At 38.5% G+C, this 19,403-nt stretch overlaps 2 protein-coding genes across 3 annotated transcripts in view; both read right to left on the bottom strand.

Annotated features, from left to right (window-relative positions):
• Nucleotides 1-11,448: 11,448 nt before the first annotated feature.
• Nucleotides 11,449-19,403, bottom strand: part of COL21A1 (collagen type XXI alpha 1 chain) — a 138,903-nt gene continuing 130,948 nt past the window's right edge. For both annotated transcript variants that reach the window (XM_044917712.1, XM_044917711.1), the window contains 6 exons: nt 16,108-16,140; nt 15,392-15,538; nt 15,248-15,302; nt 14,335-14,535; nt 13,460-13,537; nt 11,449-11,974 (listed from right to left, as the gene is read on the bottom strand). In XM_044917712.1, the coding sequence (XP_044773647.1) occupies nt 11,787-11,974; nt 13,460-13,537; nt 14,335-14,535; nt 15,248-15,302; nt 15,392-15,538; nt 16,108-16,140 (702 nt within the window). In that variant the 3' untranslated portion in view covers nt 11,449-11,786. The remainder of the gene's footprint in view (nt 11,975-13,459; nt 13,538-14,334; nt 14,536-15,247; nt 15,303-15,391; nt 15,539-16,107; nt 16,141-19,403) is intronic.
• Nucleotides 16,388-17,047, bottom strand: LOC110581945 (39S ribosomal protein L30, mitochondrial-like). The gene has a single exon (XM_044917713.1). It carries the CDS (start codon nt 16,906-16,908, stop codon nt 16,426-16,428), a length of 483 nt encoding a protein of 160 aa, XP_044773648.1. The 5' UTR covers nt 16,909-17,047; the 3' UTR covers nt 16,388-16,425.

Raw genomic sequence — 19,403 nt, 5'->3', positions numbered from 1 at the left:
AATTAGACTGAATGCTTAAAATTCTTCAAAACCTCATTTTCCCTAGTGCTATAAAATGACATGGGATTTGGGGATGTGAAAAAAGACAACACAGTGCTTGTTTTCTACATATTTTAAAATGGAAAAACGTGTTTGAGTACATTATTTACTATATAGATACAGTAAATTTCATTCAAATAATAAAAGTCAGTTTTTCCAGAATCACAGAAGAAGCAAATACTTTCATTTATTTCCAAAGAGTTATTTAGTGATTGAATTTAATGTGTGAATAGATGAAATAGAAGCAATAATTTACAAAGTATACCTAAAAAAGTCCTGAAAATTCTCAATTAGTTGCAATTCTCTGCAACAATGAGGCCTGATTCCACAGTACATCAGTCAAATCAGATGGATTTATTCAGGGAAAAAATGTCATCACCTGTTTCAGGAAGCAGGGGAACTGTGTGCCACTGCCTTTTGGCACCACCAGTAGCAATCAGAGGGGTCACGATCTGGAGGGCAGCCTGTGTGTTTAGTTACTGTAAGAAGAGAGCAGTTCTCTAGCTGAGCGAGAGTTAATGGTTAAATCAGCAAGGTGAAAAATGAATTCTGTTATACATTTCAGAGTTAAGCGATGGTAGGATATTCCGATGAAGAGGCTTCACTAATTCTGCTACATAGGAGACTAGAGAAAGAGTTAGGATCAAAGTTTGAGGTGAGATTTGGTAACTGTCTGCATGGGCCAAATTTGTTAGTACTTTTTAGTGATTAGCCACACATGACCAGGTGGTGGCTTAGCCTGAGAAAACCAGCCCCACTAATCACAGTAACGGCTCCCCCCTAATGGGTGCCTGCTACATGTTGGGTACTTGTTCTGTATTTTAAAATTAATGATCACATTTAAAAACAACCTCTGAGATGTCATTGTCCTTCTCATTTCAAAGATGAGACTGCTGGTGCTTATCACGACTAGATTCAAGGCCACACAGCTAGGAAATGGAACTTCTGTCCAAAACCTGTGCTGCGAAAGAAATTGTTCTTCCCTTGTGTTTTCCTTGTCATCACTGCAGAAGTTTAAAAGAATAAGCCAATCATCAGAAAGTTCTAATAATGACAACCAGGAGTTATGGAGTACTGTGTCCCAGATATTCTTCTAAGCATTTTCCTCAACTCAGCAACATCCTAGGCTTCTAGATACCACCATTACCCTCTCTTATATGATCTTGGTATTAGCAAATATGGTTCAAAAAGAATTTCAAATCAAGACTTGGCAAGAGGTGTACTTGAAAACATATTTTGAAACAGTGCAGGAAGCTTGCCTTTAACAAGCTCACAGACTCATGGGGGAGAGTGGCAAAAAAAAGTAGGAAAACAGGGTGAAAAACAAAAATGCCGCCACGGGGAAATGCACAGAATGTTAGTGGAACACCTGGGAGAGGTCCCAAAATTGACCTAGGAGAGTCACTCTGAAAGAAACCTGCAAATGACAGTCCAAAGGAGAGAACAAAAGCAGTGCAACATCTTCCAACTGAACTAGATAAATTGTAAGGCAGTGAAAAACTGTGCCAGACAAACACAGTTGTAGAAGGATTAGATGGTCTCCCGTCACCAACAAAATAGTATTGCAACATGGACTATACAGAGAACACATTTTAGTTACACTCAGACTGAAAACATGAGCTTTGGAGCCTGGCAGATCTGGATTGAATCTTGGATTCATCACTGTCTAGTCATATGAAGCTCAGCGTTTTCATTTATAAAATGAAAATCATATTACCTAGTCCTAAGGAAGCTATAAATACTAAAGGAAGGATGTTTTGAAGTCAATGAATCAATAGTAGCTGTTGTTATTAATGTCTCTCTTCTGGCTTCCTAATGTAACAGTCCTTGACAGAACCCAAGAACTCAACAGATCCCTGTTTCTTCCCCTTTTGGCTTCCAGGACTCTAAAACATGCCTGGGGCCATTAACATTTCATGGAGACAGACAATAGCATTCGTCTTTTACTCTCTGGGTACTATTGGAGACAGTGATCATTTCTTATATGAGCTAATGCCTCTAAAATTTTAACTAGTTTACCTTAAAATGAACAATGGAATCATGGTATGATGTGGCATAAAACTAATCAGAGCCAACTGTCTTTTTTTCCCCCCTTTTTCCTACATGGGTGCAACTTATTCCTATGAAGGCTTAAAAAGATCTTCCCCACTTCCCGTTTTTTTTTTTTTTTCAAGATTTTATTTGTTTACTTGAGAGAAAGAGAGAGCAAGCAAGAGAGAGAGAGCAGGAGCAGGGGAGAGGAGAAGAGGGAGAGGGAAAAGCAGGCTCTCGGCTGAGCAGGGAGCCCGATACAGGGCTCAATCCCAGGATCCCAGGACCATGAGCTAAGCTGAAGCCGACTGAGCCACCCAGCAGCCCCCTTCCCATTTCTTGGTAAGGCATGAAGGAGTGTTTGTCAATTAAATGAAAGCCAGGACAGCTGCTGACACTTAAATTTAGAAAAGTTAAAAAGGAAAAGTTTTCTTTCTCTTTTTTTAAGATTTTTTAAATTTATTTATTTGACAGAGACACAGTGAGAGAGGGAACACAAGCAGGGGGAGCGGGGGAGGGAGAAGCAGGCTTCCCGGCGAGCAGGGAGCCCGATGTGGGGCTCGATCCCAGGACCCTGGGATCATGACCTGAGCTGAAGGCAGACATTTAACGACTGAGCCATGCAGGCGCCCCAAAAGGAAAAGTTTTCTTAAATGGAGATAAATATATTATTATCAAAGAGATCCCTGGACAGGTAAAGAATCTTAGTTGTTTCTGGAATTTTAAAGAAAATAAATTCAGAAAATGTCTAACATTCTTTCCTTTTATCCTCACAAACACCATCTTTAACCATAGACTTTTTCTTCTGCATTCCTCATTTGCATAAACAAAATGCTGATTAGCATTAACATTTCACATCTAAAAGTGGTAAGTTAACTCACAAGATGTGTGATCAAAGAAATCCTCCAACATTATACTCTGTTCTTTACCCTTCTCTATTCTCCCAATTTTTTTTTCAACTAGACCTTTTGTTTCCCTGGACCTATATAGAAACACAACATGGGGGAATATTAATTATCTTTCAATCTTTTCACTTAATGTGGCATAAAGGGGTTCATCGTATGAATACATGTGCACCCGTTGCTATGATGAAAACCTATTCTTCACGGCAAGGCCATCTCAACCCCAGTCACTAACATTCTGTGTCCTTGCTGTTCCTTTCTGAATAATATTTGAAGTGAACATTCCTTGACTATGGTTGATCCTTGCCCAAGTTACCTGGGAGGATATGCTATTCCCACTAAGCCACTTCCTACCCATTCCATATTGCATCTCAGTTGTATAAGGACCAATCTTTTTTTTCCCAAAGCCCTGAGCAATCCTCAAAGACTCAACTGTCCAATAAACTCTTTCTAGTATAAAATTTAATGAGTCCTGAGAAAAGGAAATACATTTCTGACAGCATTTTTGAATTACATCTAATATTCCTGATTTTCTTAGTTTCTATCACTTTTTCATTTGTCATTTAGAATGAGTTATTAAATTCATTTCTTAATCTCTGGATGTGAAAATATTTGTTTGAAATATTGCCAGAGAAAGAAGTCTCCACCAGGAGCCTTGTGGGGTAGCCACTGTTAAATTAATTAAACAAAGAGACCATTAGATTGAGGGGGCTCTAGCACCTTCATAACCTGCATAAGCAAACCAAAACCTAAAAGTGAGATGCCTCGAGATTAAGAAATTGAAACAACCAATCACAAAGAGCCGACTAAACTTTCCCAAATAAGGTACCTGTTTCAGCTAGAGCCAATCAAATGCTTTTCTTGCTTTGCTTCCACCTCTGTTTACATCTTCCCCCAGCTCCTGTCCAGTAGAGCACCATTAACAACTTCCAGCTGGGGGCTGCCTGATTGCAGGCTATTTTTGCTCAAGTCTTATAATTTTTACTATGCCTCAGTTTACATTTTAACACACCAAAGACTGGCCCACGCTCCTCCCCTTTTCAATAATTCTTAAGGAAATATAGAGATTAATTTTATTTTAAATATTTCTGTTATCACTAAATTCATCATGAGGAGAAATAGGGGAAATCAATTAAAATAAACAGGGGAGTAAAACACTTATAACAATTTATTTAGTTTTTAATTCTCATAGGAGTGGACAATATGATGGAGCAGCGCCTTGTCTTTGGAGACAGAAGGATTTAGGTTTAAATCCTTACTGTTCCCCTAAATTCCATGTAACTGTGAAAAATCTGCACCTGAGTTTAATATTGAGAACGTGTAAAATTCATAGTTCATACAGTTAATTCTAAGATTAATAAAGGTATTATTCAAGTTTACAGAATTCAAGTTTGTTTCTGGAAAGTCCTTAGGCGAGGTCAGAGATGGAAAACAAAACAAAACAAAACAAAAAACATGGTTTCAAATCGATTTCCCTCTAAATCCAACCCACATGCTCAGATACTCCTGTCTACTCCCCAACTCCCTTAACCTTACCACTTCAGCCAAAGGCAAGGAAAATCACATCTAAATTAGATTTTGCTTTCCTCCAGGCAATCATTAACAATTGCTGGGATTTGGCTCTAAAAACTTCCATTTCCCATTTCTGGTTTCAGGGCTTTTTCCCCTGCAGGGTGTTTCCTCCTAGAATTTAGGCAGGCTGCAGATGCCCTGGGGAGACTGGAGTATGTCCTTTTATCTAATGAGCTAGTTTGATTTATTGAGCATTTCCAGCCTAGATGACATCATTAACTTTCAGTTCCTCACCAAATAGCCCGCTTTACCTTAGCATCCATATGTTTCAATTTGGGGTGGCAAATTAATGCTCAGAGACTGAGTTTATCTTTGCCAGCAATTTATTTAATACAAGTTTACTGCAGGAATTTCACAACCCACAGCACATAGGGTAATGTCTCTTCAAAAGCCAAGGAAAGAATAACCTACTTCCAACCAAAGATAAGTTAATCGCACTATTGTTCCAGGCAAGGGGAGGTGAGAAAATAAAGCCCACATTTAGTTGCGGTGTACCCTTATAGGAATTAGTACTTGAGTGATCTGGCTTAGCCAACTGAGAGCTTATGTCCAGCTGCCAGCCCAAAACATAAAAGTCCCCTGTTGCTAGAGCACATTGCTAGGGAATGATGGCGCCAGTGTTGATGGGCAAATTAAAAGTCCGCTGTTGTTAGAGCACATTGCTAGGGAATGATGGCGCCAGTGTTAATGGGCAAAAGAAGTGCTGCCCAGTTTTCTGCACTGCTGGTAAGAGAGTTGTCTTTACTACAGCGTTAGCTAATTGCCCCAAGGTCTTGGGAGAGCTCTTTAGATCAGCGGTCACCTTGCCTGGCCCAAACATTCTAGGACATCCTCACAAACACTCACTTTTTATAGTCTACATGTCTATTGGCCACAGTTGGGTCTCCATATGTTTTCACAGGTAAGCCCCAGTGGGGCCATCAGCAACTGAACTCCTGAATGCTTATCAACGACAACAGATGAGACGAGACACCCTAACACGACTTACTTCATGAGAACTTTAGTTGTAAAGTCAACTTCATGTTCTTTTGGTCTTTGTCATCAACAAGTGGATTTGAAATTATATCAAATCAATACACACCGTGTCATAAAAAAAAAAACAAAAAACTTACCCATTACGTTCTTACACTTGTGCAGATGACCAATGCCACAGCATTTATATCATCAGATGTTCCTAAAAGGTCACAGCACATGTAAAATCATCTTCTCTTGAATCCTGAGGCATCAGAGAGAAAAGAAAAACAGATACCTTTTACTCTTGTTATCAGTGAAAGGCTGTGAATAACACATAAGTGTAGAAACTTCTTGTCACAACCAGAACCAGCATCAGAAACAGGCTGGCATGTTTTGCCCCAATGGAAACCTGAAACGATTACCTTTCCATTCACATTCTAGACCACGATTCTCACGCCAACCTGCCAACGTTTGCAAGAGAGGCCCCTAGAAGATGTAGCCCTGAGCCCTACAAACAAACTTGTCCTATGTCAACAGCCAGGTGGAAGTCTAAAAAATTTGGTTCATACCCTAACTTGCACTATACCAGCAAGCCCTCACCCTCCTGGTATCACTGGGTACATTCTGGAAGTTATCCACGATTACAGTAGAATAAATTGATGGCCTTTTATTTTCCCATCCCCTCTGCTTCTGTCTTATCGTCCTTTATCTTCACTTTTATCCTCAGTGCCACTGTGATGGCATTTAATTAGCTTCTCCACTTCCAGTCCTGCCTGGGTTTCATCTACTCTCACTGCAGTTAGAGTGATCCTTCTGCAATGCAAATCTCTTCCTATCTCCTCCTTAAAATCCCACAAGACTCTGTAATATCTTCTCCTTCCCACTCCATCCGTTTTCCCCACTCTCAATATCTCTACCCGCATCTTTTGCCACCTTCTACCATCAGCTTTCTAAAACCCACAAACACAGAATTACTTCTACTTCCATTGAGCTGTATTCTCTGGCCCAATGCCTTTGTACGGTTACTACCTCCACATGGAAGACAAACCAGTTACACCAGAATCTCTTGAGCCCAAGCAAGGGCATTTTTTTAAAGCTCCTTAGGTGATTGTAATGCACAGCCCAGGTTGAAAAAACACAGTCATTTAAACCCTTTGTTTCAGAGACAAGAAAACAAATTCAGGGAAATTATCAGATTCATCCAATATCACATGTCACAGGACTCTATCTTTTTTGTTGTCAAAATGACTTATTTCAAAATTTCACTTTGAATTTCACTCTGTAAGAGCCATAGACACTTTTCAAATTTGATTTTTTTAATATTATTTTGAAATGGCAACTAAACTGGGGACATGATGGAAAAACAGTGTCATTGCATTTCAGTTCTCCAGATAGGATACTCCAGTCAGCGATGTCAAATGGTCCTTTTCATCTAGGATACCAATATGGGACTTTTAAACTCTACTTATTCAAAGTTCATCTGTGAAAACCTACTTTTAGAAAGGCAGAACCCAGAAATAATTTAGTAAGTAGAAACAGCAATGTTCTTTATTTCAAATGTGTTCTTTGGAGCAAGATACAATTTTTCTACATTTTAAGATTAACGTTTTGTTAAGATATTCTGGAGAAACATTTACAGCTCAATTTAATAAATGTTGGGCTTATTTTTGGTCTTTTCCTTTAAAATTACTTTTAATTGGACAGACTTTTAATTGAAGTGTCCCTCTGTGCTCCCCATCATGCCCCACAGTCCTCAGAGAGTAGGCTCTTAATGCTTTAGCCACAGAACTGCTCATCTCTTGTGCTAACATTTTATAAAATCTACTGTTCCAAGATTATAGTACGTCTGGTTTACTCACTTGTAAACTCTAGATAGTGATAAGGGCAGCTTTCTGCCTGCCCTGGGCACAAAAAACCTAAAACACCAGCCAGCTGGCCAGATCTACAACTGAGGAATACCAGGTCTGAGCTTCACGCCTCTCCTTTGACAACAGAGTTATCAGACTGAAGATATAATCAAAGCTCCTAGCCAGAGCACTTAAACTAGATGAACTGAATCATACAAAGATAAAACAGATAAGCCAGACATCAAAATATAAACAGCTTCATTAACTGGCTTAGGTGTTCAACTTACAAAAATGTTATGATTTGTTTCTTCTTTGGATTAATAGTTTTGAGGATATAAATCTAACCATGCTTGCAAAACTGAGAAAATTTTCACATTAAATATATATAGTGATAGTTTATATGATTAATGCAATAAGAAAAAGGTTATCATAGCTAGGTTCTGTAGAAGTGATTATATGTATTTTGCTGCCCTCTACTGGGGATCAAAGAATGACTTTTCAGTTCCATCTCAAAACCTTCTTCACAATGGAAATTAAATAATTATCTGGTGAAGTTCTAAGAACCAGGGATAAAAAGAGTTAATAAAAAAAATACAGTGAATAAAATGCAGATAAAATACCCCAAAACTATAAACCCCAAGGGCTTGTTGGGGTTTCCCCCTCAATTGTTCCTACTTCACATTTTCGACCAAGATGATCAAAATCTGGCAGACAGCTTTTATTGAGAATTATCTTTACCCTTAAGACTGAGAGTTTCATTCTGAATTGCAATGAGTCAGATTAATCAGTTTTATCAGTGTGAGATACACAGATATAAAATCTTTTTAATAGCTAAAATTTCATCTCAAGATGTGCTAATCTCACACCATCTGTATGGTTCTGATAAATTAGCTGACTTTATTCCACGAAATAATTTTTTGTTCCATCTCATTTAATCCTCAAAATACTAATTCTTACTATTATACAAGTACTATTAATATTCCCCATTTAACATATGAAGAAATCTAGGCATGAAGAACTAGATAAATTTTCAGAAGACTCACTGGAAAAAGGAAGTAGGGATTTGAATCCGGGCAAACCCACTACAGAAGCCATGCTCGTTGTAACTACAGTGAAAGAGTTTGCATGTAGCATGGTGCTGACACACGATTACAATGCATATTGTCCTTGCACGACAAAATCATTCACCTATTCATTTCTGAAAGTCAGTGTAAGATGGTTAATCTCAAATTTGTCCAAGGCAAAAATATATTAGGACATAACAAATACCATGATAAACTACAGAAATATTTCACCTTGAAATATTAATTTTAAAAGTAAGGATACTAAAAGTAACATGGTTTGTATTCTACGGGTTTTATTCTCAGAATCCTCCATGTTTTTTCTAACCACCCCCCCTCCCCCAGCCTTTGCTCGTTTTCATTATCTTGACATGACTTGGTTATGTTTAATACCTCCTAGCCTTTCAAATATCAGTTTATAATCTTTGCTTGCTTTAGGACATTTTTTTTTCCCTACCCTCACATCTTTCCTATGAGCTTGGGCAGCAAATAACAAAATGCTATTTTGTTATGGCAGTATACGACTAGTGGGCTTAAACAACAAAAAGTAATTTTCTCACAATTCTAGAGGCTGGAAGTCCAAGATCAAGGTGGGCTACCTTCCTGGCTTGTTGACAGTCACCTTATCACTGTGTGCTCACAGGACACTTCCTGCATGCATGTAGAAAGAGAGATTTCCCTCTTCCTCTTCTTATAAGGGCATCAGTCCTATAGGATTAGTACCCTATCCTTATGACCTCATTTAACCTGCATGACCACCCATAAGCCCTATTTCCAAATACGGTCACAGGGGAGTTAGGGTTTCCATATATGAATTTGGGAGAGACACAGTTTAGTCCATAGCGTTTTCTTCTTTCTTAGAATGAACGTATTGGAATCACCTGTTTACTTCCCTGCACCTCATTAGGCAGGAACTACCTCAGGCCAGACAGTGCAACTATATTTCCATTGTATCCTTGGCACGGTTCCTGCCACTCAAAGGCCACATGGTCAATGGTGCTTGAATGAATGAATAGGTACTAACTACCCTGTTCTGCTCCTTTACCACTGTCTTAACAGGTATTGCCATAATTAGCTGGGGCTTAGGCATAAGCGGATACCCAGGGTGACAGAACATCAAAATATGCCTTATGCTATGGCTGGAACAAAAAAGACAAAAAACAAAACAAAACCGAAACAACAACAACAAAAAATGTGTTGCAAGAATGTGGAGAAAAGGTACCCTTGTATACTGTTGGTGGGAATGTATATTGGTGTAACCATTGTACAAAATAGTATGGAGATTCCTCAAAAAATTAAAAATAGAAATACTGTATGATCCAATAATTTCCCCATTGGATATTCACCCAAAGAAAACAAAAACACTAATTCAAAAAGACATATGCACCCCTACGTTTATTGCAGCATTATTTACAACCACCAAATTATGGAGGCAACCCAAGCATCTGCTGATAGATGAATGGATCAAGAAGACGTGGTGTACATATATGCAATGGAATATTACTCAGCCATAAAAAAGAATGAAATCTTGTCATTTGCAACAACATGGATGGGCCTGGAGCATATTATGCTAAGTGAAATAAGTCAGAGAATGACAAATACCGTATGATTTCACTTGCGTGTGGCATCTAAAAAACAAAATGAACAAACAAACAGAAAGCAGAAACATACCTATACATACAGAGAACAAACTGATAGTTGCCAGAGGGGAGATGAATGGGAGGATGGGAAAAATGGGTGAAAGGGAGTAGGAGATACAGGCTCCTAGTTACGGAATGATGAAAGGTACAGCAGAGGCAATACAGTCGATGATACCATTACGGCAGCGTATGGGGACAGACGGTGGCTACACTGTATGTTTTAGCGTTGTGTGGTGACAGACGGCGAGCACAGCACACCGTACAGACCTGTTGAATCACTATGTTGTGCACCTGAAACTAATGTAACACTGTGTGTCAACCATACTTCAATAAAAAAAGCAAAAACAACAAAAAACAAGCCTTGTGCCAACTCTGCTACTGAATGTTATGAGGTCCTCATCAGAGGGGTAGAATGACACGTCAGTTAAACTAAACACAGATCCACAGCCACTCCTGGGCCAGGAAGGAGATGCTGCACCATATCTTTATGTGAGTAGCACACCAACCGAATTTCTAAGTTCTTATTTCAGATGAACAAGTTTGTAGAGAATAGGGTAAATAATAAAGTATATCCACTGAATAAGTGACTATGGGATATGGATACTATACTCCTCCATCAGTTCAAATTATGTATAAAAAAGAAACCACGGCAAACAGGCCTGTACAAAACTTTATTGTACTTTGAGTAACAAGCATGTAACAAAATTTAGAGCATGATTAGGATGAAATATCTCAAACATGTTCCTTACAAAAGCAGTAAGTACAGTACACAAAGACTGTTCATAATATTTTAAAGTCCGCTAAAAATATCAACATGTACTAGGAGCTGTGGAGTTATCTTTCCTTTTGACTAGAGCATTTATTCCCATTAGCTTTGCTACAAATCAAAGTTAACATATAGGAACATACACATATAATAAGTGAAATGGAAGATGAAGGCATACAACAAACATTCCAATTACTAAGCAAATGTGAAGAATGAAGTCTTTTTAGCATTCCTGAACCTGCATTTCCTTGGAACATACTGACCAGGTACAATGAAACTTTTTTCTAACATATTCTTAACGTGACACCATTTTGACCATTCCCCATGTAATTAATACTGTCTCTCAGCATAATTTGAGGGTTTGCACATGTACTTAAGAAACACTTTCATCTCATTTAGAGGTGATCATTCAAAACCCTGAACACCCACCAGTCCACTGTCCCTCCCCAATTAGGACAGACACTGGAGTAAGTGGCTGGTGGGGCAACACAGTCGGTCCTAGCCGAGTGTCAGCCCTGATGTTCTTTCCAACGACACCAGACATGTGTTTTGGCTAATGTGACAAGCATGTGCTATGAGATATGAAACATGAAATTCACACAGACATGAAATTGAACCCAAATACTCTGCTGCATGGAGGCTGAATGTGAAATATTTCACAGTGACTGAAATTGACTGGTAACAGGCAAGGGTGGGTTTTTTTTAATGTTCAACTTTGATTCAAATAAATGGACTTACAAGAAACCCTTGAGATTTAGTTAATGCTACTAATCTAAAGGCTCTTGAATTACTGCAGAGTCTCTAGAATCAGTATATGTGACCTTTTATATATTTTTCCTTAAGAAAAAAATAATAATAAAAACACCGAGGTACTTTAGTTTCTTTTCAAGGGATTACTGTTGTTATCTTCCTGAGATGCAAAAGACCACAAGAGAAAAGCACCATGCCTAGGTTGCTGAGTGAGGCATCAGACACTAATAGTTTGGTCCTTTTCTAAATGGATCTCTTCCGACAATTACACTAAAACATAGCGATGGATCGCAGATGCCAGGGGGTCCTGGTTGCCCTTGGATTCCAGGTTTTCCATGATCTCCATCTTTGCCTGGGAGACCTGGGTCTCCTGGAGGACCTTCTTTGCTTATTCCAGGAGGGCCCTCCGGACCTAAGATGGGACATGAGCAATATATGAACAGAGGAGTTTGGTTGTTGATGATGATAGAGCTGATTCTGTAAGAAATTTAAACTGAAAAAAAAAATTTTTTAAGTTTTACGTATTTGCACAGATGTGAAAAGAGGAGGGACTCTCTTGCTAATCCTATATACCTCCCATGTGGAAAAGAACTATTCAAAAATCAGCAATTTTTATAAAACTGGGCTAAGCTATATTAATATAGCAATCATGCTGCTGATTAGGACACAGAGCTAACATTCTAATATTTTAATTGGTGGGTTGCCCAAACATTTCTTCCTTCCAGCATATCTTCTGTCAATATCATTATAAATTAGCAAGTGAATAGATCAGTGATCTAAAACTTTACTGAAGTCACTTTTGTGCCATATTTGCAGTTAAATGACTATTCTCATTAGACACATTTTTAAGTTTCCACACTTAAATACAGTCATTACCATGCAATAATTGTGATCAACATACACACAAAGGTGTGATAGCACTCATTTGTGAATCATTGCCTAATTAGTTCAATTAGCATGCTCAAAGGAAGGAGAGTTAACGTAGGATTTTGGCCTTTTAAAAAGTTGATGACTCAAAAGGACAAAATATTCAGCTTTTGAAATGGGGCAGAGTAGTCTGAGGCACTGTCTATTACATTACTAATCATTCCTGCTATTACTAAGAAACATTTATTTAGCACTTAACTACAACTGTAGATACTGTTCCAAGTATTTTACATAAAGACTGTTGAATCCTTTGACCCACTCAAAAGCTTCTTGAGGTAATAACATCTACAATAATAATAAGGGGCACCTGGGTGGCTTCGCCAGTTGAGCATCTGACTTTGGCTCAGGTCATGATCTCAGGCTCCTGCAATCAAGCCCAGCATCAGGCTCCCTGCTCAGCGGGGAGTCTGCTTGTGCACGCTCTCGCATGCACGCTCTCTCTCCCTCTCTCAAATAAATAAAATCCTTAAATAGTACATTTATTGAAAACATGATTGTTATGCACTGTTCCAAATGCCCTACATGTATTAACTCACATCATTTTTCAATAATGTCATGAGGCACATAACATCACCATTTCACAAATGAGGAAACGGAGGCATAACAAAGTTAAATAACACAGCTAGCAGAGGGTGACTTAAGAGTCCTCCATTCAGTTATTCTGCTTTCTTGAGAATCAAAGACTGAACAGTGATACACACTAGATAAACATGGGTGACTAAAACCATTCAAGAACTAATCTACAGAGTAGTTTTCTAAGGCATCCAAATGATAAACAAGAGAAAATCCTGAGTGATTCATGAATATGATAGAGGAAGAAAAGTCTAGGAGTTAGAGCTCAATGTGTTGAAAGTGAAACATTCAAAAAAGGAAACAAATGTCTTGATTTTAAATTTTTTGACATAGGTTGGTGATGATTTTCTTAAAGCCAAATGTGCAGCAACACTTATGAGCATATAACAAGTCTTACCTGGGGGACCAGGAGGACCTTGTCCTCCGGGGTACCCAAACCCTTGGTTCCCTTTTGCCCCATTTCTTCCTGGTAGACCTGCAGAGTGTCAAAGACAGGAGTAAACTTACTTTTCCTATAAAATCACTTCCTCCTAGATTGTTTCTTTCAAAGCTGTTCATACACACATTGAAAGAAAAATAAATCTTTTAAAAATAGCTTGCCATTTATTATTTCTCACGGGAAATGTAATTTTTGAAGCAAAAATTTCTAAAATTATCAGTGATCTAGAAAGATGTAACAAGGATTACATATTAAAAAGGAAAATGGCTTGGGATTATTAGCCCTTTCTCTTAATCATAGTTGTTTATTTATTACTGTGATTGAACATCTAAATTGTTCATATAATAGTAACTGAAAAGGGAAGTATTATCAAATGACATTTCATATAAACATTCAAAGACAGAGAAGTAAGTTGTGGACCATTAGGAAGTTTGGTTGCAAAACATAATTTTTCCTGTAAGAGAAAAAAACCTTTTCAATAAGGTAACAGAAGTTACTGAGGTCAAAATAAAGGAAATAGTGTCTGTGTCTTTCTATTTAAAGACCTTCTTATTAAAGACTCAGGAAAAATCTCTAAGTGCATTGTCAACGTTTTCTAATTTGTCACTTCACAAGCTTTAAACTTTAACCTTTGTCTACTTCAGAATATTGCTTTAAGAAAATAGAAAATTTGCTTAACTAGTTGACAAATTATTTAGAGACTGAGGTATACAAGAGCTTTCTGTCATCATAAAAACAAAGATGAACCCTTGCCTATTAAATCAGTTTAGAGGGTGAATACAAACCATACCCTTTTTTATTGTTTGTTTGCTTATGCACATAAAGTTAAGTACCTTTTAATCCTCTGGCACCTGGACGTCCAGGAGCACCCACTAACCCAGGAACACCATCTCTTCCTGGCAAACCAGGAAATCCTCGAGGACCTTCCGGGCCTATGGGACCGGGTGGCCCAGGAATACCAGGGGAACCGTGTTGGGACTGGCAATGATCACAACTTTGAATTCTTCCACTCTGAAGTAAGACTGGTAGCTGAGCTTAAAAACAAAGAAGTCCCACCCCTTATGTTTAAATGGCAAATGTGCATTAGTAACATCTCTACTCATTTTTTACAATTTACAGATGCCAATTGGTCTGTTGACCAATAATTTCACTTCTAGGAATTTAACTCTGGAAATACTCAATGGTCTGTGTCATCATTTTATTGTAGCAATTGCTTAAAATGGGAGGGAAAAGTGAAAACAAACCTCAAAAAAGAAACTGGCAAATTGAAGACATCCATATTTATGAATTAAATTTTCAGAATTATGTCAGAAAAGAAAATTTAATTCACGGTGAAATCATGATAAATTTCTTTATTAAAAAGATTACAAAAGAGAACATATAATTTTCATCTTCATAAACATACTCATCTAGAAAAAAATAGGGGTTTATAAATGTCCTTTATTTTCTTATCTTACTTATATCTTTTATAATTTCTACCAAGAATCTGTATTACTTTAGTAACTTTAAAGTTATTAAAATCTGTTTGAGGGGCATCTGGGTGGCTCAGTTGTTAAGGGTCTGCCTTCGGCTCAGGTCATGATCCCAGGGTCCTGGGATCGAGCCCTGCATCGGGGTCCCTGCTCCGCGGGAAGCCTGCCTCTCCCACTCCCCCTGCTTGTGTTCCCTCTCTCATGTTGTCTCTCTCTCTGTCAAATAAATAAAAATCTTTAAAAGAAAAAGAAATAAAATCTGTTTGAGACTTACCTCTTAATACATCAGTGCAAACTTGTCGAATAAACTGTTCTGAAAATTCTCTCCCCTGCATCAAATTATTTGGCATTATAACATGTACATACCAAGTAAAAAGCAATGAGAACACAAGAACTATGGAAGAAGCAGAATACGTACGGGTTTCCCATCCAATCCTGGAGGTCCCTGAGGACCTGCTACCCCACGCTGCCCCTGGGGACCCACAGGCCCCATCAGGCCGTCCACCCCAGACTCTCCTTTTGGTCCAGTGGCACCTCTGACACCAGGCTCTCCCTTTTCACCTCTCTGAAATTAGAAGAAATCTTTAAAAGCTCTATTTAAATGTTTCAGAAGGTATAATTGCATCAAAGAATTCCTTAAGGATATGCATATGACTATATACATAGGTATATATGATGTACATTATATAGGGAACAGCTGTGAAATGCTGTTATTAATCAGAAGAGAAACTTCATATATTTATCCATCCACCCATCCCCCAACTCCACAAATATCCTCTCTTCATTGAGCGTATTGTGTAGGCAATACGTTTAGTGCCAGAGAAACAGCAAACATGACACAGTCCTGTTCCCAAAGAGTTTAAATTCTAGAGAGACAAATACAGAAACACCATGTTCTTTGTTGAATATATGCAGGAAAAAACTGAGCTCCTAATCTAGAAGAGCCATTAATGTTCACAAATATGTAACATTTCATAACTAATTCAATGAATCCGCATATTATGAAAATCACTATTTAAGAACTGAAGAACATGAAAAGCATTTTGTTTGTGATGTCAATAGCTAGATTTATACAGCATTGAAAATTGAAGCAATAAGGACTGAAAAGAGAGCATAAGACATGAAGAAACATACCTCTCCTTTTGCACCATGATGGCCTTGAATTCCCTTTGAAAATTAATAGGAAAAAAAACTATAATAACTGTGCAAGGTACAGTACTAGAAATGGGGCATGCACTTTTTGCCACAGGTTTAATCAAACTTTAGTTTTTAATTTGAAAAGTACTGATAGAATCAGTGAAAGAATTACACATGATACCTTTTTTGGTTTTTTTGTGGTTTTTTTTAGCCAGTGAAAAGGACTAGTATCTAAAATATGTTTTAATGAGAACACTTTCTCACTACCTTTAAATAAAAATGATTTACATTTTTTAATATGAAACTGCTCTGGCCTTAGGACTTAACTGCTTCCTGGTCTATGGGGTTTAGATGCCACCGCACCACTAATTCCCGAGTGCTCTTGAGGCACGTGTTAGACATGTCCTCTGCTGGAAGTCCTTGGGGCAACTTCAGGGGCTGGATCCTTATCCAATGTTTAACCACTTTCAGTTTTGCGTTCACTGAAGGGATATTCTTGTGAACTTGAGGAGTATGTGCTTTTTCTAATCCAAGCATCTTTATTATATCTTTCCCCCAATATGGACATCTTTTTGTACTTTTTATTCTGGTAACAATATGCAGTTTATGAGGGTGCTGTGGATCCCCACCATATTTTTCATGATCTGCAAGTGAAGGCTGAAATACTTTATCTGGAATTCTTGACTTGGTAAATTTGTGATGAATCCAATCCGTGCAAATAAGAGACTCCACACCTTTTGTCACAGTTTGGAGTCTGCCTGGGGGCCTCTGAACTATGGAGCGCAAAATCCCTGCCATGAGTGTGGTGACTGTTCTCTTCTGAGGCGAATGGAAGAAGAAAAGAGGAAAGATCACCGAGCGCTACATTCAACCCCAGCCGTCACAGCGGGCACGAACTGCGACGCTGCGCACTTTAGTTCCGGCCACGTCCCGCCCATTCAAGGGCCATCACCTTTTTTGTCTTTTTAAAGGAGACTAATGACTAGGCAATATGCTAACTGGGTAATAGGAAAATGTGAATTTATGTAACTATTTCATTCTTAGATATGAATATTTTTATATATGCAGGTCAAATATGTAGGTTAGAATGGGATTCTAGCTGAATTCTATTTAAATTCTATTCTGATTTTTAAATACATTACTATTTTAATGGAAATTAAACTCAAATCAGGTAAGATATATTTAGTCTTTTATTTGGTGATTAAATGTTCTATTTTCCCAAGTTTATGTTCTTAAAATTAAATTTCAATTGAGTACTATTTGTAAAAGATGAGTTAAAGCAAATATGCCATTCAAAATGATTACTAGGGAAGAAAATACCCATCTGTCCTATACCTAAACCATTCACAGCTGGTAATTCAGAGATTAGAAAAGCCGTGTGAGGTATAAATGGTATTCTTCCCAAGTGATACACACACTGGGGAGCCCACACAGGAAACTCACTCACCGTTAACAATCATTGAATGGATCTGGATGGCTCTATTAAATTACTTCCCACTTCTAGTTGGGAGTTCATTACAATGACACATTACAGGTGATAAGAACTTTCAAGAAAGGCATTAGAATTTCCCATTTTTGAAATTCCTTGTACACTCAGGATCTAAACTCACCCCATACCAGTTCAGGAACAAGGGTGGAGCTTGCACGTACACAGGCAGGATTTCATGATTCAACTTTACAATTAGAAAGGGTGTTCCACAATTCAATACAAAATTTAGCATATAACATTTCACACTATATATTTTGCGTTTGAATATTTATTTGGCTTCATCTCTAGGTTCCGTGAACAAAGATACCCAGATTAGACAAAAGGGAAGACAAATTAGGGAAAAATCCATGTATGGCACAGAGAAAGGCAGATTCTCAAATCAAAATGAGAGCATAAAAACACCAAGTTTTCATGTAAATATAGCAAGTAAAACACTGTAAGACTATTCTTTAAATATTGAGGTTTCTGAAGAAACGCAGGGGTGTTCCCTACCAGACATAACCCTACAACCGGTAGCTTGGGTAAGAAGAGAGTTCAGTTTGCACAACTAGAACTGAATTAGAGCTGAAACTGAAAACAGCTGTCATCTGAGAATCCACCAGGATGATCTCATGAGCGAAACACAACACAAAAGCCAAGAAATCACACACTTGCAGCACTTGGTAAAATGACAGGTAACTAGTACTGTTTATTTAAAGAGCTTGGGACAACTATTCAGCTGCTGAAAAGCAAGAGTTGCTCTGACCCCCAGGTACTCCCTGAGGGCTCAGAGTTCCTGGTGGTGAGAAATGCAGCGGCCAACAAATCTAGGGCAGAAGCTTTCTAGGGAACTCAAACCCTGCCCAGGGAGCAGACCGCTCTTTCCCTTGAGAAGTGAGGGGAAAAAGAAAACATGTTAAGGGAACTGTGGAGAGTGTCATCCGGAAGCCAGTGACCTAGCGAAGTTGGGAGCTCAGACTCGACAGGAAATAACCTTCTTTTCAGACAGTTACTATAAGAATTTGGGGGGAAAGGCTTGAGTTGCAGAGGTTGAATGGATGAAGAGGTGAAGGTCCTCCTATGAGAACAGCTGTTTAAACATTGTGTGATTAACTCAGGGAAACCAAGGGGGCAAGTCTGTGTTGTCTGTGAGGAGAAGGGGGACAGAGCTGGTTGTATCATCAAGAGGATCGGAGTCAAGTGGAAGAGCATCAAAACCAAAAGACACATTTTATTTTTTTATTTTTTTTTTTAAAGATTTTATTTATTTGAGAGAGAGAGAATGAGAGAGAGAGAACACATGAGAGGGGATAGGGTCAGAGGACGAAGCAGACTCCCCGCCGAGCAGGGAGCCCGATGCGGGACTCGATCCAGGGACTCCAGGATCATGACCTGAGCCGAAGGCAGTCGCTTAACCAACTGAGCCACCCAGGCGCCCAAAAAGACACATTTTATTGAACACAGTTGTATGCAGGCAAAGTCGGGCCATTTCTCCTCTTAGTTACTTTTGTTCTTGGTGTTAGCTTCTAAATTCTCAAGTCTCCTTAATACCAGCACTAACCTTCCATCCTCTATTATAGATAACCTTGTGACTATATGCTTTCAGACCTCGCCCCCATGGTCTCTCATTTCTCCAGCTGAGGGACACAGAGACCTCTGTCCTCAAAGACACCACTCAGTTTTATCCCCCTCTCTTCAGAACCAGTGTAATTACTGAATCTCTTGAATGTCACATTCGAAAGAGGTCTACCCCACCAGGGGACTCATGTGTACACTTTGCCCTTCCAAAGTGTACACATGGACCAAGTTGGATCTGAGCTCAAAT

This window comes from Neomonachus schauinslandi, chromosome 8 (genome assembly GCF_002201575.2).
Source record: "Neomonachus schauinslandi chromosome 8, ASM220157v2, whole genome shotgun sequence".
NCBI lineage: Eukaryota > Metazoa > Chordata > Mammalia > Carnivora > Phocidae > Neomonachus > Neomonachus schauinslandi.
Note: the sequence above shows the minus strand (reverse complement) of the source record. Positions and strands in the feature narration are given on the sequence as shown.

What these genes read in the sequence shown, in the direction of transcription:
- LOC110581945 (XM_044917713.1), bottom strand. Translation starts at nt 16,908, where the DNA reads ATGGCAGGGATTTTGCGCTCCATAGTTCAGAGGCCCCCAGGCAGACTC.